General features: G+C 43.3%; 1 protein-coding gene across 1 annotated transcript in view; it reads left to right on the forward strand.

The window, feature by feature from the left end:
• Positions 1–17,082, forward strand: part of CFAP95 (cilia and flagella associated protein 95) — a 90,245-nt gene that overhangs the window by 40,754 nt on the left and 32,409 nt on the right. Inside the window, exons 3-4 of the mRNA XM_075340051.1 lie at positions 13,427–13,548; positions 16,482–16,550. Coding sequence (XP_075196166.1) covers positions 13,427–13,548; positions 16,482–16,550 — 191 coding nt within the window. The remainder of the gene's footprint in view (positions 1–13,426; positions 13,549–16,481; positions 16,551–17,082) is intronic.

Below are 17,082 nucleotides of genomic sequence, written 5' to 3' on the forward strand. Positions count from 1 at the left end.
CTACGTTTCTATTTTTTTCTGTCAAGATGGGGTGCAGAGTGTACATTAATGAGAAAAAAATGAACTTTTTTGAATTTACCAAATGGCTGCAATGAAACAAAAACGTAAAGGGGTCTGATTACTTTCCATACCCACTATATTTATATATATATATATATATATATATATATATACAGTGTATATATATATATATATATTATATAAAGCTCAGTGTATGTGTGTGTGTGTGTATGTCCGCTAAAGCAGAAGTCCCCAACCCCAGGTTCGCGGACCAGGACCGGTCCGTTGGGGGTTTTCAACTGGTCCGCGGCGCCGCTGACAGCTATCTCTGCGGCCCTGCGCCTAGTCAGAGCACGCTCTGTGTGGATTGATAATGTTCTCTGCCGTAGCCGTGACAGCTCGCAGCTCCCAGCAGAGAACATTATGCAGGATGGGGCGGGGCATCGGGCGGGTCTTAGTGACGCGGCCCTCCAGCACAGCATGGTATGTACTTGACGGGGAGGGGCGGCAGGCTCTCCTCACTGACTCGCCCCCGGCAGAACATGTTATGTGGGGCGTGCCGGGGCCGGGCAGCAGACTGGCCTCATTGACGCGGCTCCCGGTACCGGTGTTCAGTGTGTAGCGCTGCTAAGCAGCAGTGCTGTATACACTGACGCTCAATGTACAGTGCTGCTACTTAGCAGCGCTGTACACCGAGTTCTTGCCAGCATCCTCCCCATACAGCGCTGTCTGGTGCATATAGCAGTGCTAGTAGCAGTGCTGTACAATGAGACTTAATGTACAGTGCTGCTACTCGCAGAATGTGCTCAGACAGAAGTAGGGACAAGCTGCGAGTTGGAGGGGGAGGAGCTCTGGATGCTAATGGGAAGCTAGATATGACGTCAGGTGTCTCACCCTTATGACTCCTGTAGCTGTTTTCTGGTGTTGCGGCCCAGCAGCAGATTTTATGGTTAAAGAAATGAAAAAAAGCAAATAACAATTAAAATTCATAGCAGCAGTGGCTGTGTCCAGTAGCAGCAATAGTGGTGGTTATCATCATCAGTGCACGTCTCCAGTAGCAGCAGTAGCGGTTATCATCATCAGTGCCCGTCTCCAGTAGCAATAGCCATCTTTCTGTGTTAGGGGCCCACAACGCCTCCACCTCAAACCCTTGTAAAATGAGTAAAAAACAAACATCACTGAAGAGCTTCTTTGAAAAGGAAGAAAGACCCAATGAGACAGATGAAGACTCCATGACTGCTAAAAAAAAGAAAGCTGCATTTAAAAGAAAATACAATGAGTCCTACTTAAATTATGGGTTCATCGCAACTGGCAATTCACATTCCCCAAGCCCACTCTGTCTGATATGTGGCGACCGACTATCCAACAAGGCCATGAAGCCTTCAAAACTGGTTCGCCACTTACAGACCAAGCACCCTGCATCAAAAGACAAGCCTTTGGAGTTTTTTGAAAGAAAAAAACGCGAACACGAAAGACAGGAGCAATTACTGAAGGCCACCACATCAAAAATGTGTCTGCCCTGAGAGCATCATTCTTAGTGGCTAACCGCATTGCCAAGGCTAAGAAGCCCTTTACTATTGGTGAAGAGTTGATCCTACCTGCCGCTAAAGACATTTGCCATGAACTTTTAGGAGAGGCTGCAGTTAAAAAGGTGGCACAGGTTCCTCTTTCAGCGAGCGCTGTCACTAGACGAATTAATGAAATAGCAGAAGACATTCAGGTACAACTGTTGGAGAGGATTAATGCGTCACCATGGCACGCAATCCAGGTTGACGAGTCTACTGATGTTGACAACAAGGCAATGATGCTTGTTTATGTGCGATATATTTTTCAGGAGGATGTGCATGAGGATATGTTATGTGCATTATTCTTGTAAAAATAGCAACAAAAAGAGGACAATGTCCTCCAAAAATTAAGTATTACTCACAGCAAGTTGGGCTGCAGTGTGTACATCGCCTAGGCCAAAAGCTAAATGCTCTACCAGGATACAGCTAAACCCCCACTAATGTGGAAGCATCACAGGTGCAGGAGAAGCAGATCACACACACACCTCCATGGAATGGAGGGGAGGCGAATGCTAGATGATAAAACTGCACACAAGTGGCTTGCATAGAGCGCTGTTCACATGCAGATGGCACAGTCACAAACCCGCAGCCTATTAGGTGACGCCCTTCTATTAGATCAGGCGGGCTGCCAAGCCGTACCCCTCTGTGTATCCTGCACGGACAGACACTCTACAATGCAAGGCCCAACAGAAAGGGGCCTGGCTGTATCCTGTACAAACAAAAAAATATGAGGTTTTTGTTGGTATTTATGGCCATAAAACGTAAGCCTACACCCTCGTCACGGGACCTCATGTCTGTAGGTCCCTACACTAAATATAAAAATAGCAACAAAAAGAGGACAATGTCCTCCAAAAATTAAGTATTACTCACAGCAAGTTGGGCTGCAGTGTGTACATCGCCTAGGCCAAAAGCTAAATGCTCTACCAGGATACAGCTAAACCCCCACTAATGTGGAAGCATCACAGGTGCAGGTGAAGCAGATCACACACACACCTCCATGGAATGGAGGGGAGGCGAATGCTAGATGATAAAACTGCACACAAGTGGCTTGCATAGAGCGCTGTTCACATGCAGATGGCACAGTCACAAACCCGCAGCCTATTAGGTGACGCCCTTCTATTAGATCAGGCGGGCTGCCAAGCCGTACCCCACTGTGTATCATGCATGGACAGACACTCTACAATGCAAGGCCCAACAGAAAGGGGCCTGGCTGTATCCTGTACAAACAAAAAAAAAATATGTGTGTGTGTGATCTGCTTCACCTGCACCTGTGATGCTTCCACATTAGTGGGGGTTTAGCTGTATCCTGGTAGAGCATTTAGCTTTTGGCCTAGGCGATGTACACACTGCAGCCCAACTTGCTGTGAGTAGTGCATTATTGTTGCCAGCCAACACCACAGGTGCAGAACTTTTCAAGTCTTTGGATGATTACATATCAGGAAACCTAAACTGGTCATTTTGTGTCGGTATATGCACAGACGGAGCAGCTGCCATGACTGGACGGCTTTCTGGTTTAACTGCCAAAAAGATTGCGTCTGAATGCGAGTCTACGCACTGCGTCATCCATAGAGAAATGCTGGCAAGTCGAAAAATGTCACCTGAACTTAACAGCGTTTTGCGAGATGTGATTAAAGTTATTAATCACATCAAAGCACATGCCCTTAACTCACGTCTGTTCGAGCAGCTCTGTGAGGAGATGGACGCGGAGCACAAACGTCTTCTCCTTCACACAGAAGTCAGGTGGCTTTCTAAAGGTAGAGCACTGGCCAGAGTTTTTGAGTTACGAGACCCGCTTTATAGATTTCTTTTAGCAAAAGAATCGCCACTTGCAGCATATTTCAGTAGTAAGGAATTAGTCACAAAACTTGCTTACTTATGTGACATATTCAACTTGTTGAACGAACTTAATCTGTCACTTCAGGGGAGAATGACAACTGCCTTTTAGGTGGCAGATAAAGTTGCTGCGTTTAAAGCCAAGCTAGAAGTGTGGGGACGGCGAGTGAGAACAGGGATATTTGACATGTTTCAAACATTAGCAGGAATTTTGGAAGAGACAGAGTCTGATCCTTCATTCTCCCAACTGGTGCATGTTCACCTATCTCAGCTTTCAGAAGAGTTTGAGCGCTATTTTCCGACCACAAAAGACCCATGAACTAGGAAGGAATGGATTCGCAACCCATTTGTGAACAAGCCAGGTGAATCGACCTTGTCCGTGCTTGAAGAAGACCAACTGCTTGAGATTGCAAATGAAGGTAGCCTTAAAAGTATGTTTGAGACTTCAAATCTCTCAACTTTCTGGATTAAAGTCAAGGCAGAATATCCTGAGATCGCCACAAAAGCACTGAAAACTCTGCTTCCATTTCCAACATCCTATCTTTGGGTTTTCTGCCATGACAACAGCAAAAACGAGTTTACGAAGTAGACTGGACATAAGGAACACACTTCGGGTTTCATTCTCTCCTATCACCCCTAGATGGGACTGTCTTGTTGCAGGAAAACAAGCCCAGTGCTCCCACTGATCCAGGGAAACAAGCCCAGTGCTCCCACTCATTCTGAACCTATAGTAAGTTGAATCACATTCTCATTATAAATGTCATAATTATATTATAAGTATGCACTAAGCTCCACCCCTCCATAACCTCGCCCCCATATGACCAAAGCTCCGCCCATGTCCCACCGGGCCATGGAAAACTGGTCTTGCTTAAACATGGTCCCTGGTGCAAAAAAGGTTGGGGACCTCTGCGCTAAAGGAATCCACACCGTCGCATTTACAATCACGAAATTTTGCACAGACACTCCATGTGACTCAGGGAACGTCATAGACTATGTTTGGGTGGGAAAATTTAACCCCGTGCTTTCCAGTTACTCTACAAAAATCCTTCAGACATTAAACTGAATGGAGCTGGGAGCTATAGACTATAAATAGCAACTGTCAGTGGTTGCTATAGGAACAAAGTAAACTGTTAGTATAAGATAGGATCGACGGATAGATAGAGACAGAAAAAGACAGACAGACAGAGACAGATCGGGAAAGAGACAGCCAGAGAAAGAGACAGCCGGAGAAAGCGACAGCCCTGGAAAGAGACAGCCGGGCAAAGAGACAGCGGGGCAAAGAGATAGCCGGGCAAAGAGACAGATGCCCAAAGAGACAGACGGGCAAAGAGACAGACCTGGAAAGAGATAGACCTGGAAAGAGACAGACGGGCAAAGAGACAGACCTGGAAAGAGACAGAGCGAGAAAGAGACAGAGCGAGAAAGAGACAGACTTGGAGAGAGACAGCCCTGGAAAGAGACAGAGCGGGAAAGAGACAGATGGAGAAAGAGTCAGATGGGGAAAGAGACAGACGGGGAACGAGACAGATGGGGAAAGAGACAGCCCTGGAAAGACAGACGGGCAAAGAGACAAACTGGCAAAGAGACAGACCTAGAAAGAGACAGACCTAGAAAGAGACAGACCTGGAAAGAGACAGACCTAGAAAGAGACAGACCTGGAAAGAAACAGACCTGGAAAGAGACAGACCGGGAAAGGGACAGACCTAGAAACAGACAGCTGGGCAAAGAGACAGCTGGGCAAAGAGACAGCCAGGCAAAAAGACAGCCGGGCAAAAAGACAGCCGGGCAAAAAGACAGCCGGACAAAGAGACAGAGAGAGAGAGACAGACAGATACAGAGATTGAGACAGATAGACTGATGCAAATACAGAGAGATAGAAACAGACAGACAAGGAAAGAGACAGACAGGCAGCGACACACAGACAGAGACTGGGAGAGAGACAGAGAGACAGTTACTATCCCGGGCAATATATGTTTATATGCAAGCTTATTGATGATTATTTACTGCAATAGAATAAGGTTGATGGAACAGTGTTGAGAACTGCACGTTTGCTAAAATGATTGATCAGTCCCTATACAGTAATGAATGGCACTTCACCTGTTTACACTGCTGCCAATGCATAAAAATGATTGTACCTGACGAATGAACGTTTGATTGCGGCCATATTTAGATAGACCAATATTCAGTAACCAATGTTCCTACTAATAACATTGACTTGTCCATATTGTGTATTAGAGGGTTTCTCCAAGAATAAAATGGCCTCCATCATGTAATACAAACGTCATCCCTTTGTTATCATGTGTCAGGATGGGCCGCAGTCAGCATGATAAGGACGATTCCACAGTTTTGGGAAATCTCCTTCCAGTGAGTGTCTGCTGAATCTCAAATCGAAAGTAACTGAGTGCTAGCAGGAGGAATTCAGGCTACACAAAGATTGATGGTATAAACTCCTCACTCAGTAGGAGGAGGTGCACACCCAGTTGCTTTATTGTTATTACACAAGTCTTTTTATAGAGCAATAGTGGGTTGATCCCTTAGAAGAATTCCCAATAGTATGGCATTGGTTATTTTAGAAGCACACGCAGAAAGCATATGATGATGTTTATGTCCATATTTGGGATTTCCTCTTCAGCCCTCCACTGCTCGCGGGGCTATCTTCAACCCACCATAGATCGCAGGGTCCTTGTCACATAGCACATTAATCATAGATCCGAACTTGCGCAGATGTAGCCAGTCATCCTCATCAACATCTTCATTCTGTTCGCTTGTATTAAACATCAGCTGCAGGCTTTGGTGTGCACATAGTTGCTTCTGATACGCAGCAATAATCAGGAAACAGGCTCCGTCTAGGTTACTCATATACAAAAGAAAGCTTGGTTATAGAAAAGCATAAAGAACCCCCCCCACACACACACACACACACATGTGTGTATATATATATATATATATATATATATACTAGCTGTACTACCCGGCTTCGCCTGGGTTAATAACTGTTGTTAACAAAATAGAATGTATTAACAAAAATTTATTCTGCACACAAAAAACACAAAACAAATAGAAATGTAATTATTAAAAGACAAAAACTAAGCTAATAGAAGCATTTCACAACATATCTTTCAACACCACAGATATTCCACACAGATTTAACTAAATTGGCCAAGTAATGTGCTCCGTCTGTCTCTTTCCCAGTCTGTCTCTTTCCTCATCTGCCTGTGTCTGTCTGTCTCTTTTTTTGTCTGTCTCTATCATCTCTCTGTTTCTTTCCCCATCTGTCTCTTTCTAGGTCTGTTTCTTTCCCAGGTCTGTTTCTTTCCCCGTCTGTCTCCCCGTCTCTTTGTCTGTGTCTTTTCCTGTCTGTCTCTTTCCCTGTCTGCCTGTCTCTGTCTTTCTCTTTCCTTTTCAATGTTTTGTTTATTGAATTTTTAACACATATAACACAACATTTCTCATTAGATCATATGCAAATCTCATCAGAGCGAATGTCGAAAAGACAAAATCAACATATTAAGTTCCGAAACATTGGCCATCGTTAGTTTGCTGCTGAAAAATCTCAAGATTGGCCTTAGCATATAACTAGTTCAAATATCAAGTATATAAACAAATCAGTAAAACTTACACAAAAGACAAAGGAAAGGGGAGGGGTCAGTAGGGAAGGGTAGGGTCTGTCTGTCTCTTTCCTAGTCTGTCTCTATTTCTCTGTCTCTTTCCCCATGTGTCTCTATCAAGGTCTGTGTCTTTCCCCATCTATCTTTGTCTGTCTCTCTGGATGTCTCCTCCTTCCCTGTCTGCCTGTCTCTATCCCTGTCTGCATGTCTGTCTGTCTCTTTCCCCATCTGTCTCTTTCCAGGTCTGTCTCTTTCCAAGTCTGTCTCTTTCCAGGTCTGTCTCTTTCCAGGTCAGTCTCTTTCCAAGTCAGTCTCTTTCCAAGTCAGTCTCTGTCCAGGTCTATCTCTGTCTGTCTCTTTCCAGGTCTGTCTTTTTCCAGGTCTGTCTCTGTCTGTCTCTTTCCCCGTCTGTCTCTGTCTGTCTCTTTCCCCGTCTGTCTCTCTCTTTCACCGTCTGTCTCTGTCTGTCTCTTTCACCGTTTGTCTCTGTCTGTCTCCTTCCCTGTCTGTCTCTATCTCTCTGTCTCTTTCCCCATCTGTCTCTTTCCAGGTCTGTCTCTTTCCAAGTCTGTCTCTTTCCAGGTCTATCTCTTTCCAGGTCAGTCTCTTTCCAAGTCAGTCTCTTTCCAAGTCAGTCTCTGTCCAGGTCTATCTCTGTCTGTCTCTTTCCAGGTCTGTCTTTTTCCAGGTCTGTCTCTGTCTGTCTCTTTCCCCGTCTGTCTCTATCTGTCTATTTCCCCGTCTGTCTCTCTCTTTCACCGTCTGTCTCTGTCTGTCTCTTTCACCGTCTGTCTCTGTCTGTCTCTTTCACCATTTGTCTCTGTCTGTCTCCTTCCCTGTCTGTCTCTATCTCTCTGTCTCTTTCCCTGTCTGTCTCTCTGTCTGTGTCTGTCTCTCTGTCTGTCTCTGTCTGTCTCTATCCGTCTCTATCCGTCTCCCCACCGATATCTTATTTCCTCACATATAAGCTTCTTATACTATGAATGTCTTTTGTTCCTTTAGCAACCAATCACAGCTCCTACTAATAACCTGAAGTTCCAGGATCCATTTACTTTAATGGAGGCATGTTTTTTGGAGAGCAACTGTAAAGCGCGGGGTTAAATTTTCCTGTCAAAACATAGTCTACAACGCTCTCTGGGTCACATGAGGTGTCTGTGCAAAATTTTGTGATTGTAAATGCGACGGTGCGGATACACTTTTCGTTTCACTTTTTCCCCATTATGTAGATAGGGGCAAAATTGATTGGTAAATTGGAACGCGCGGGGTTATAATTTTGCCTCACAACATAGCCTATGATGCTCTCGGGGTCCAGACGTGTGAGTGTGCAAAATTTTGTGGCTGTAGCTGCGACGGTGCAGATGCCAATCCCGGACATACATACATACACACATTCAGCTTTATATATTATATATATATATATATATATATATATATATATATACCCCGTATTTTTCGCTTTATAAGACACACTTTTGTTCCCCCAAATTTTGGGGGAAAGTAGGGGGTGCGTCTTATAAGCCGAATATACGGGGGGAGGGGGGTATATATATATGCACTGCAGGGTCCAGGGGAGGTGGGGGCAGCTCTTGAGCGCTGCTGGGGGCAGGTGAACGCTGCAGGCGGCAGCATTAGATCTCCTGCTCCCGCTCATATATGCACAGCCGCTATCCATCACCGTGGTGCTGAAACCGCACCGCAGTGACGGGCTGGGGGAGCGGTGCATATTATATGAGCCTGCGCCCCCCTGTGATGGCAAATGCCCCCCCTGTGTTAGATATGGCCCCCATACTGCTGCTCATCCTAAAATAAAAAAGCTTTACTTACCTCCAGAATTTCTCCCCGGTGTCCCTGCTTCCACTGTGATCAGGCACGCAGCGATGATCTCACTCTGCTGTGCTGATCACATGACCGCACCGAGAACCAGGAAGTGGAGGAACAGAAGCACAGAGGGAGACAAGAGGGAGATCAGCGCTGCAGGAGGTAAGGAAAGAGTGTTTTATTTTACTATGGGCAGCAGCATGGGGGCGATATCTAACACAGCGGAATGTGTGCAATCCATAGGGGGCCATAGGCAGCACAGGGGAACGTATGCAATCCATAGGGGGCCATAGGCAGCAAAGGGGAATGTGTGCAATCCATAGGGGGCCATAGGCAGCACAGGAGAACGTGTGCAATCCATAGGGGGCCATAGGCAGCACAGAGGGACGTGTGCAATCCATAGAGGGCCATAGGCAGTACATGGAACGTGTGCAATCCATAGGGGGCCATAGGCAGCACAGGGGAATGTGTGCAAGCACAAGGGGGCTATATTCAATATAAGGGGGCCATATCCAGATTAAGGGGGCTAATTTTAGGATGGGGGGCTATGAGGGACATATACCCTATATGATTTGTTAGACGGACACTGGCATTATAAGATGGACCCCATTTAACATTAAAAAAAAAAATTCTCTTTTCCTTCACCAAATTTGGGGGTGCGTCTTATAATCAGGTGCGTCTTTTAAAGCGAAAAATACGGTATATACAGTTAGGTCCAGAAATATTTGGACAGTGACACAAGTTTTGTTATTTTAGCTGTTTACAAAAACATGTTCAGAAATACAATTATATATATAATATGGGCTGAAAGAGCACACTCCCAGCTGCAGTATGAGAGTTTTCACATCCAAATCGGAGAAAGGGTTTAGGAATCATAGCTCTGTAATGCATAGCCTCCTCTTTTTCAAGGGACCAAAAGTAATTGGACAAGGGACTCTAAGGGCTGCAATTAACTCTGAAGGCGTCTCCCTCGTTAACCTGTAATCAATGAAGTAGTTAAAAGGTCTGGGGTTGATTACAGGTGTGTGGTTTTGCATTTGGAAGCTGTTGCTGTGATCAGACAACATGCGGTCTAAGGAACTCTCAATTGAGGTGAAGCAGAACATCCTGAGGCTGAAAAAAAAGAAAAAATCCATCAGAGAGATAGCAGACATGCTTGGAGTAGCAAAATCAACAGTCGGGTACATTCTGAGAAAAAAGGAATTGACTGGTGAGCTTGGGAACTCAAAAAGGCCTGGGCGTCCACGGATGACAACAGTGGTGGATGATCGCCGCATACTTTCTTTGGTGAAGAAGAACCCTTTCACAACATCAACTGAAGTCCAGAACACTCTCAGTGAAGTAGGTGTATCTGTCTCTAAGTCAACAGTAAAGAGAAGACTCCATGAAAGTAAATACAAAGGGTTCACATCTAGATGCAAACCATTCATCAATTTCAAAAATAGACAGGCCAGAGTTAAATTTGCTGAAAAACACCTCATGAAGCCAGCTCAGTTCTGGAAAAGTATTCTATGGACAGATGAGACAAAGATCAACCTGTACCAGAATGATGGGAAGAAAAAAGTTTGGAGAAGAAAGGGAACGGCACATGATCCAAGGCACACCACATCCTCTGTAAAACATGGTGGAGGCAACGTGATGGCATGGGCATGCATGGCTTTCAATGGCACTGGGTCACTTGTGTTTATTGATGACATAACAGCAGACAAGAGTAGCCGTATGAATTCTGAAGTGTACAGGGATATACTTTCAGCCCAGATTCAGCCAAATGCCGCAAAGTTGATCGGACGGCGCTTCATAGTACAGATGGACAATGACCCCAAGCATACAGCCAAAGCTACCCAGGAGTTCATGAGTGCAAAAAAGTGGAACATTCTGCAATGGCCAAGTCATGAACCAGATCTTAACCCAATTGAGCATGCATTTCACTTGCTCAAATCCAGTCTTAAGACGGAAAGACCCACAAACAAGCAAGACCTTAAGGCTGCGGCTGTAAAGGCCTGGCAAAGCATTAAGAAGGAGGAAACCCAGCGTTTGGTGATGTCCATGGGTTCCAGACTTAAGGCAGTGATTGCCTCCAAAGGATTCGCAACAAAATATTGAAAATAAAAATATTTTGTTTGGGTTTGGTTTATTTGTCCAATTACTTTTGACCTCCTACAATGTGGAGTGTTTGTAAAGAAATGTGTACAATTCCTACAATTTCTATCAGATATTTTTGTTCAAACCTTCAAATTAAACGTTACAATCTGCACTTGAATTCTGTTGTAGAGGTTTCATTTCAAATCCAATGTGGTGGCATGCAGAGCCTAACTCGCGAAAATTGTGTCACTGTCCAAATATTTCTGGACCTAACTGTATATACAGCTCTGGCAAAAAATTAAGAAACCACTGCAAAATTTTCAATTTTTCTGATTTTTCTCTTTATAAGTATATTTTTGAGTAAAATGTAAATGTTCTTTTATTCTATAAACTACTAACAACATTTTTCCAAATTTCCAAGCAATACATTTTGTATTTATTTTCTGAAAATGAGAAATGGTCAAAATAACAAAAAAAAAATCAGTACTTTCAGACCTCAAATAACGCCAAGAAAACAAGTTCATAATCATTTAGAAACAACAATACTTATGTTTTAACTCGGGAAGAGTTCAGAAATCAATATTTTGTGGAATAACCATGATTTTTAATCACAGCTTTCTTGTGTCTTGGCATGCTTTCCACCAGTCTTTTCCTACTGCATTTGGTGACCTTATGCCACTTCTGGTGCAAAAATGTAAGCAGTTCTTCTTTGTGTGATGGCTTGTGACTATCCATCTTCCTCTTGATTACATTCCAGAGGTTTTCAATGGGGTTCAAGCCTGGAGATTGGGCTGGCCATAACAGGGTTTTGATGTGGTGGTCCTTTATCCACTGTGGCTTGTACGCCTCTCCAGGTCTCCATCTAAACATTAGACGACCAGGTGTTGGGCAAAGCTGAAAATTAAACTCATCAGAGAAGATTACCTTTCTCCAGTCCTCTATGGTGCAATCCTTATGGTCTTTGCCAAACTTCAGCCTTGCTCTCCTTTGCTTCTCATTGATGAAAGAATTTTTTGTAGCTTTACATGGCTTGAGCCCTGCTTCTAGGAGCCTTTTGTTACGAACTGTTCTTTCCGTGCACTTCACCCCAGGTAAAATTCGAATAAGATGACGGTCATCCCGGTCAGTGGAGAGTCGCTTTCGCCCTCTGCTGGTCTATAGCTTTGTTGTCTCCAATGTCTGCTGCTTGACCTTGTTGTAATGGTCTGCTCTCTTAGAAATTTTAAGGATGGTGACAACGTGACGCTCACTGTATCTCTCTGCTAGTAAAGCCAGAATTGAGCCCTTCTTTTCCTCACTCAAGACTTTTCTTTTCAACTCCTTTGGCATGGTTAAGTTAGTTTTTCATTCCTATTGCTTTTGGGATATTACACCGATGATACGATTACGACGCTTTTGCGCTCGTTAATCGTATCATCTAGGCTTTACACACTACGATGTCAAGAGCGACGCCGGAAGTGCGTCACTTTCGACATGACCCCACCGACATCGCACCTGCGATGTTGTAGTGTGCAAAGTACCCCTAAACCTTTGCAAAAAGACAAGTGACGGATTTCCTTCTGCATACAATCACTATCCTTAAGGCCCCGTTACACACAGAGATAAATCTTTGGCAGATCTGTGGTTGCAGTGAAATCATGGACATATTGTTCCATTTGTACACAGCCACAAACCTGGCAATGATTGTCCACAATTTTACTGCAACCACAGATCTGCCGCAAATTTATCTCTGTGTGTGACAGGGCCTTAACACTTGTTTTGCCATCCATCTTGTCCTATTGCAACAGGATTGTTAAGACCACAGCAGGGTTTTTTATACTTTTCCTCGTTAAATAAGATTTGGTTCAGGTGATCACCTAACCAGAAGCACATTAAGTAGAATGAGGTGTACTCTGGTTGGAATTCAACTGACACTGGAATGGCTGTCACATATAGAGAAGATGATTTTTTATAAAACTGTGCAGTGGTCTCTTAATTTTTGCCAGAACTGTATATTGTATTCTCACAGTAGTAAAGCATATAGAAAAATATATTGTATTCTCACAAGAAGACCATTATTGTAAGCACACTTCAGCTTAGGAGAAGGGCTTTGATGGAAGAAGAAATAAATCTTCTCACATGGCTGAACAGAAAAGATTTTTTCTTGTCCTGTCACAGCCATTTTCTCGGCTCACTGAGGTATGTGTGTTTATGATACTGATCTTCCGATTGCAGCCTGTCCTCACATGTGACCACCATGGGCTGCCATATAAATTATGTGATGGGTCATTTTATTACATTCTTGTAAAACCCCTAAACTGACAGAGGGATTGAATTCTAAGTATTATCGGGATCAAAAACTCATTGGACTTGACTCATGACTGTGAAATAATTAAAGTTGAATAAATCTATTAAAAATGTTGGATTTCATAAATTACAATTAGGCCAATTTGAACATAGCTTAAATACAAGCCGAAAAAAGTCTCCTATTAAAATTTAAAAAATGTGACCAGTTGTCATAATTTCTTTTATATTATTTAGGAATGGAATACCACAACTGAACATCAGCTGTCTCAAGTTCACCTTAAAGGAGACTATGAAGTCCAAGATGTTGGTAAACAAATGATTAATGAGGACAACCTTGAAACCCTCAATCTTAAAAGGTAACCCAAGGTTTTAGAATTTGTGTTACCCTATCTGCTATTGAATAGCCTATCTGCTATTGCCCCCTGTCTTATACTCACCCTCCAGCGGCTTCCAGTCCCATAACTAATGACTGGCCAGAACGAGTGTCTCATAGAGATGTATAGAGTTGTGACCTCTGGCGTGCTCCATGAAACGCTGGAGCTGCTGGAGAGTTACAGATCGTCGGTGTATGACTGGAGCAACGCTGGAAACAGATGAAGACGGCAGTGAGTGAGTATAAGATAGGGGGCAGGGGACTTGCATTTAAAGCACCACTCCAGTGTGGAAATTTAAAAAAAAAACAAAAAATCAAAACTGCTGGAGTGGTGCTTTAAAGGGGTTGTCCACTGCACTAGTGGAAAACCCTTTTAAATGCATGTCTTTGTGTTCTTTTACTTTTTTTATTGTCTACTGTCTCAGGCTTTCAAAGGGTTTAAGCCTATTTCTTCATCCTGTTTTAAGACTCTGTTTTCATGTCCATTAAAACCCCTTTTGTAAATTCCATCATATTTGGTAGAAAAAACAGTATTCTTATTATAAATAGTATTATATTATAAATTAGTGCGGTGTGTTGGGTGAGAAATCGTTCACTGCATATTGGTTTCAGAAACTAGAATATAGACCATGCCATTAAACATTCTCCAATTGGCCATACATGAACCAATTGGCGGTCGTTTACTAGCCTGTTTAACTAGGCCTTTACTGGCCTGTTTAATTAGGCCGACGAACATTTTGTGCCCATGGGATGTCCCATTATCGGCAGCTTGTATTCCGTTTACATGGTGCAATGTGCTGCTGATAACCGTTTATAAGCTAGCTTATATGTATTTGCACCCGATGAACGAGGTTTTACTTTATTGTCGGGTGATTGCTGGCCTGTTTAGATGGGCTGATAGTATGGAATTAGACTTTTGAGTCCTAGTTATTAGCTTGTCGAAATGCGCCATTAGATTGAACCTTCCCTAGGGATCAATGAATCACTACGAGTTCAGCTCTGTGCTCATATGTTCTGCATTCAAATAAGGGGCAAACGTCATGCATCTGCCAGAATGGGAGCTGCTGTCGCTCTGTTTTATTTCAAGGACATGAGGACGTACAATATGGTGATTTGCAGAGAGTAATTAGACATAAAATCTTTCTGGTTGTGGTTCATTTATATTATGCGTAAATTGTGTTTGCAATCGGAAGTATTTGACATGATCATTAAGTAATAAAATAAGTTGATCCCAGGTTACACAATATATTCATGCACTACGTCCTCTTTCATATTGAAACACACACATAGTGGTTGGCCAGGAGTAAATTAAATTTGACTTTTATGGTTCCTTTATGAATTAACTTCTGTGCATCTCAGCCAAAACTTTGCCTGTCAGGTTCCTTTGGGGGAATACCTCCTTAGTTGTGTTCCCTTGCTGGAGTTTCATAGTTTCTTTTGCTGCTTGACTTATGTGCTGGTGTAAATTACTTGAAATAAGATTACCAATTCTAAGGGCACAGGAATTCATTTTACCCTTCATATCAACTGCTAACTTGGCATTGGTCATGGGGGGTAAACATGAGTGGAGAGGAGTGATGTGCTATACAGTGTGTCCACCCATATCCTGTCCACCGCCATTAACTTGAGAACAGCGGCAGCTATAGGAATAGAAGTGTTGTCTAGGTATAGTAAAGCAGCCATGTGCTACGCAATAAAGCCACATATAGCGCCACCTGGTGGAAAACAACGGAGTTAGCATTTTTATCTCGAAAACGGGACGAGATAGAGAAAAAAAGTGAATTAAAAAATTGTAGGGCATCATCAATTCAATACGAATCGACACCTAGCATACAGAAATGCTATGATATGAAACCCATGACTCCCCCCTAAAACATTGAATGCTGGTCACGCATATGGCGCTCATTTAACTTTGATGCTCAAAGTGGCCACTGTCAGCTGCAATGTACATCTGGACTCTGGACAGCATACTGTATCTTGCTGCACGTTGTGCAATATGGTAGGTGACATGTTTGCACAAGCATCTGTGATACGTCGTCGTAGGTCCTGCAATGTTGGTGGAGGGTCCCATACACCTGCTGTTTGATGTGACCTCACAGAAAGAAGTCCAATGGGGTCAGGTCAGGTGAGCGAGGAGGCCACTCCACACAGCCACCATACCCAATGACTTGTAGGAAGGTCTCCATGAGGTATCGCTTCACGTCTGCAGCCTTGTGAGATTTACACGTTCTAATCATAGCATTTTTGTATGCAAGGTGTCAATTTGCATTGAATTGATGATGCCCTACAACTTTGCAATTAACTTTTTTTTTCTATCTCGTTCCGTTTTCAAGATAAAAATGCTAACCCCGTTGTTTTTCACCAGGTGGCGCTATAGGTGGTTTCATTGCGTAGCGTATGGGCACTTTACTATACCTAGACACCATTTCTATGCCTATAGCTGCCGCTGTTCTCAAGTTAATGGCGGTGGACAGTATATGGGTGGACATACTGTGTATCAGTGGGTACAACCTCTACAATGATTTTAGTGACTGAGTTATTTACATTGTATTTTGTGCATTTGGAAAAATAACTAAGGGTTTGCTCATCTATGGATAATCCATGAATGCTTAATATATGAGGTCTCACCTCCGACCCCCCTGGGACTTCCATATAGCTGACACAAGAAAAAACTTGTTGTGTTTTTCTTATTAAATTATTTAGTCTTGGAGACTTCAGTGCTGGAAAAGCAGAAAGATAAAAATAACATGTTTTTGTTCCATTCTTCCCCCCCCCCGCAAATACTGACAATTGTATTTTGGGATGTGTTTAGAATATTACAATTTGAAGCTTATACACAACTCCAATCAAAGCAACGTATGATCTTGAAATGGCAAAGTAACATGTGTAATGTTTTCTGTATATATATCCCGGTAGGCACACTGGACTTCCAGATAGTGGATTTGGTGCTGTTTTGCCACATCATAATAAAGATCACAACAAAATGTAAGTGATAAAATGTAAAATAATTAAAGGGGTTTTCCATCTACACATTTTTTTTTAACTTCATGTCAATTCTGTTGCTAAAAATAATGAAATCGGCTAAACTCACCAACCCGTGTTCCAGCGCCAGCTCTCTGTTGCAGCTTAGTCTTTTTTTACAGGCTGCATTGTTAATGTCTCTAGTACAGCACACGTCACTATTTCATCCAATCACTGTACTTAAAGGCTTGTACTGTCTACATCGGCTGTGCCCAGTCATTGGGTCTAGTGGTCATGTGCCCTGTAGTTGTGACGTGACCACTGCAGCTAACAACAAAGATAGGCGGAGAGAACACTGTGAAAGGGGTGGGTGAGAACAGCTGATTTTGTAACTGCTATCAATAACTCATGAGAAAAAAAGCGCAAGTCAGCACTGCCACATTGTATAACATTAGGCCGGGTGCTATCCAACAAAAGATTGCACAGCTGTGCTATACGCTTGGCTGAAGGAGCCCTAAGAGGCTCGACCAGAGCAGAGCTCCGGCTGTGGCAGTTA

The sequence above is a fragment of the Anomaloglossus baeobatrachus genome, chromosome 1 (assembly GCF_048569485.1).
Source record: "Anomaloglossus baeobatrachus isolate aAnoBae1 chromosome 1, aAnoBae1.hap1, whole genome shotgun sequence".
NCBI classification, from domain to species: domain Eukaryota; kingdom Metazoa; phylum Chordata; class Amphibia; order Anura; family Aromobatidae; genus Anomaloglossus; species Anomaloglossus baeobatrachus.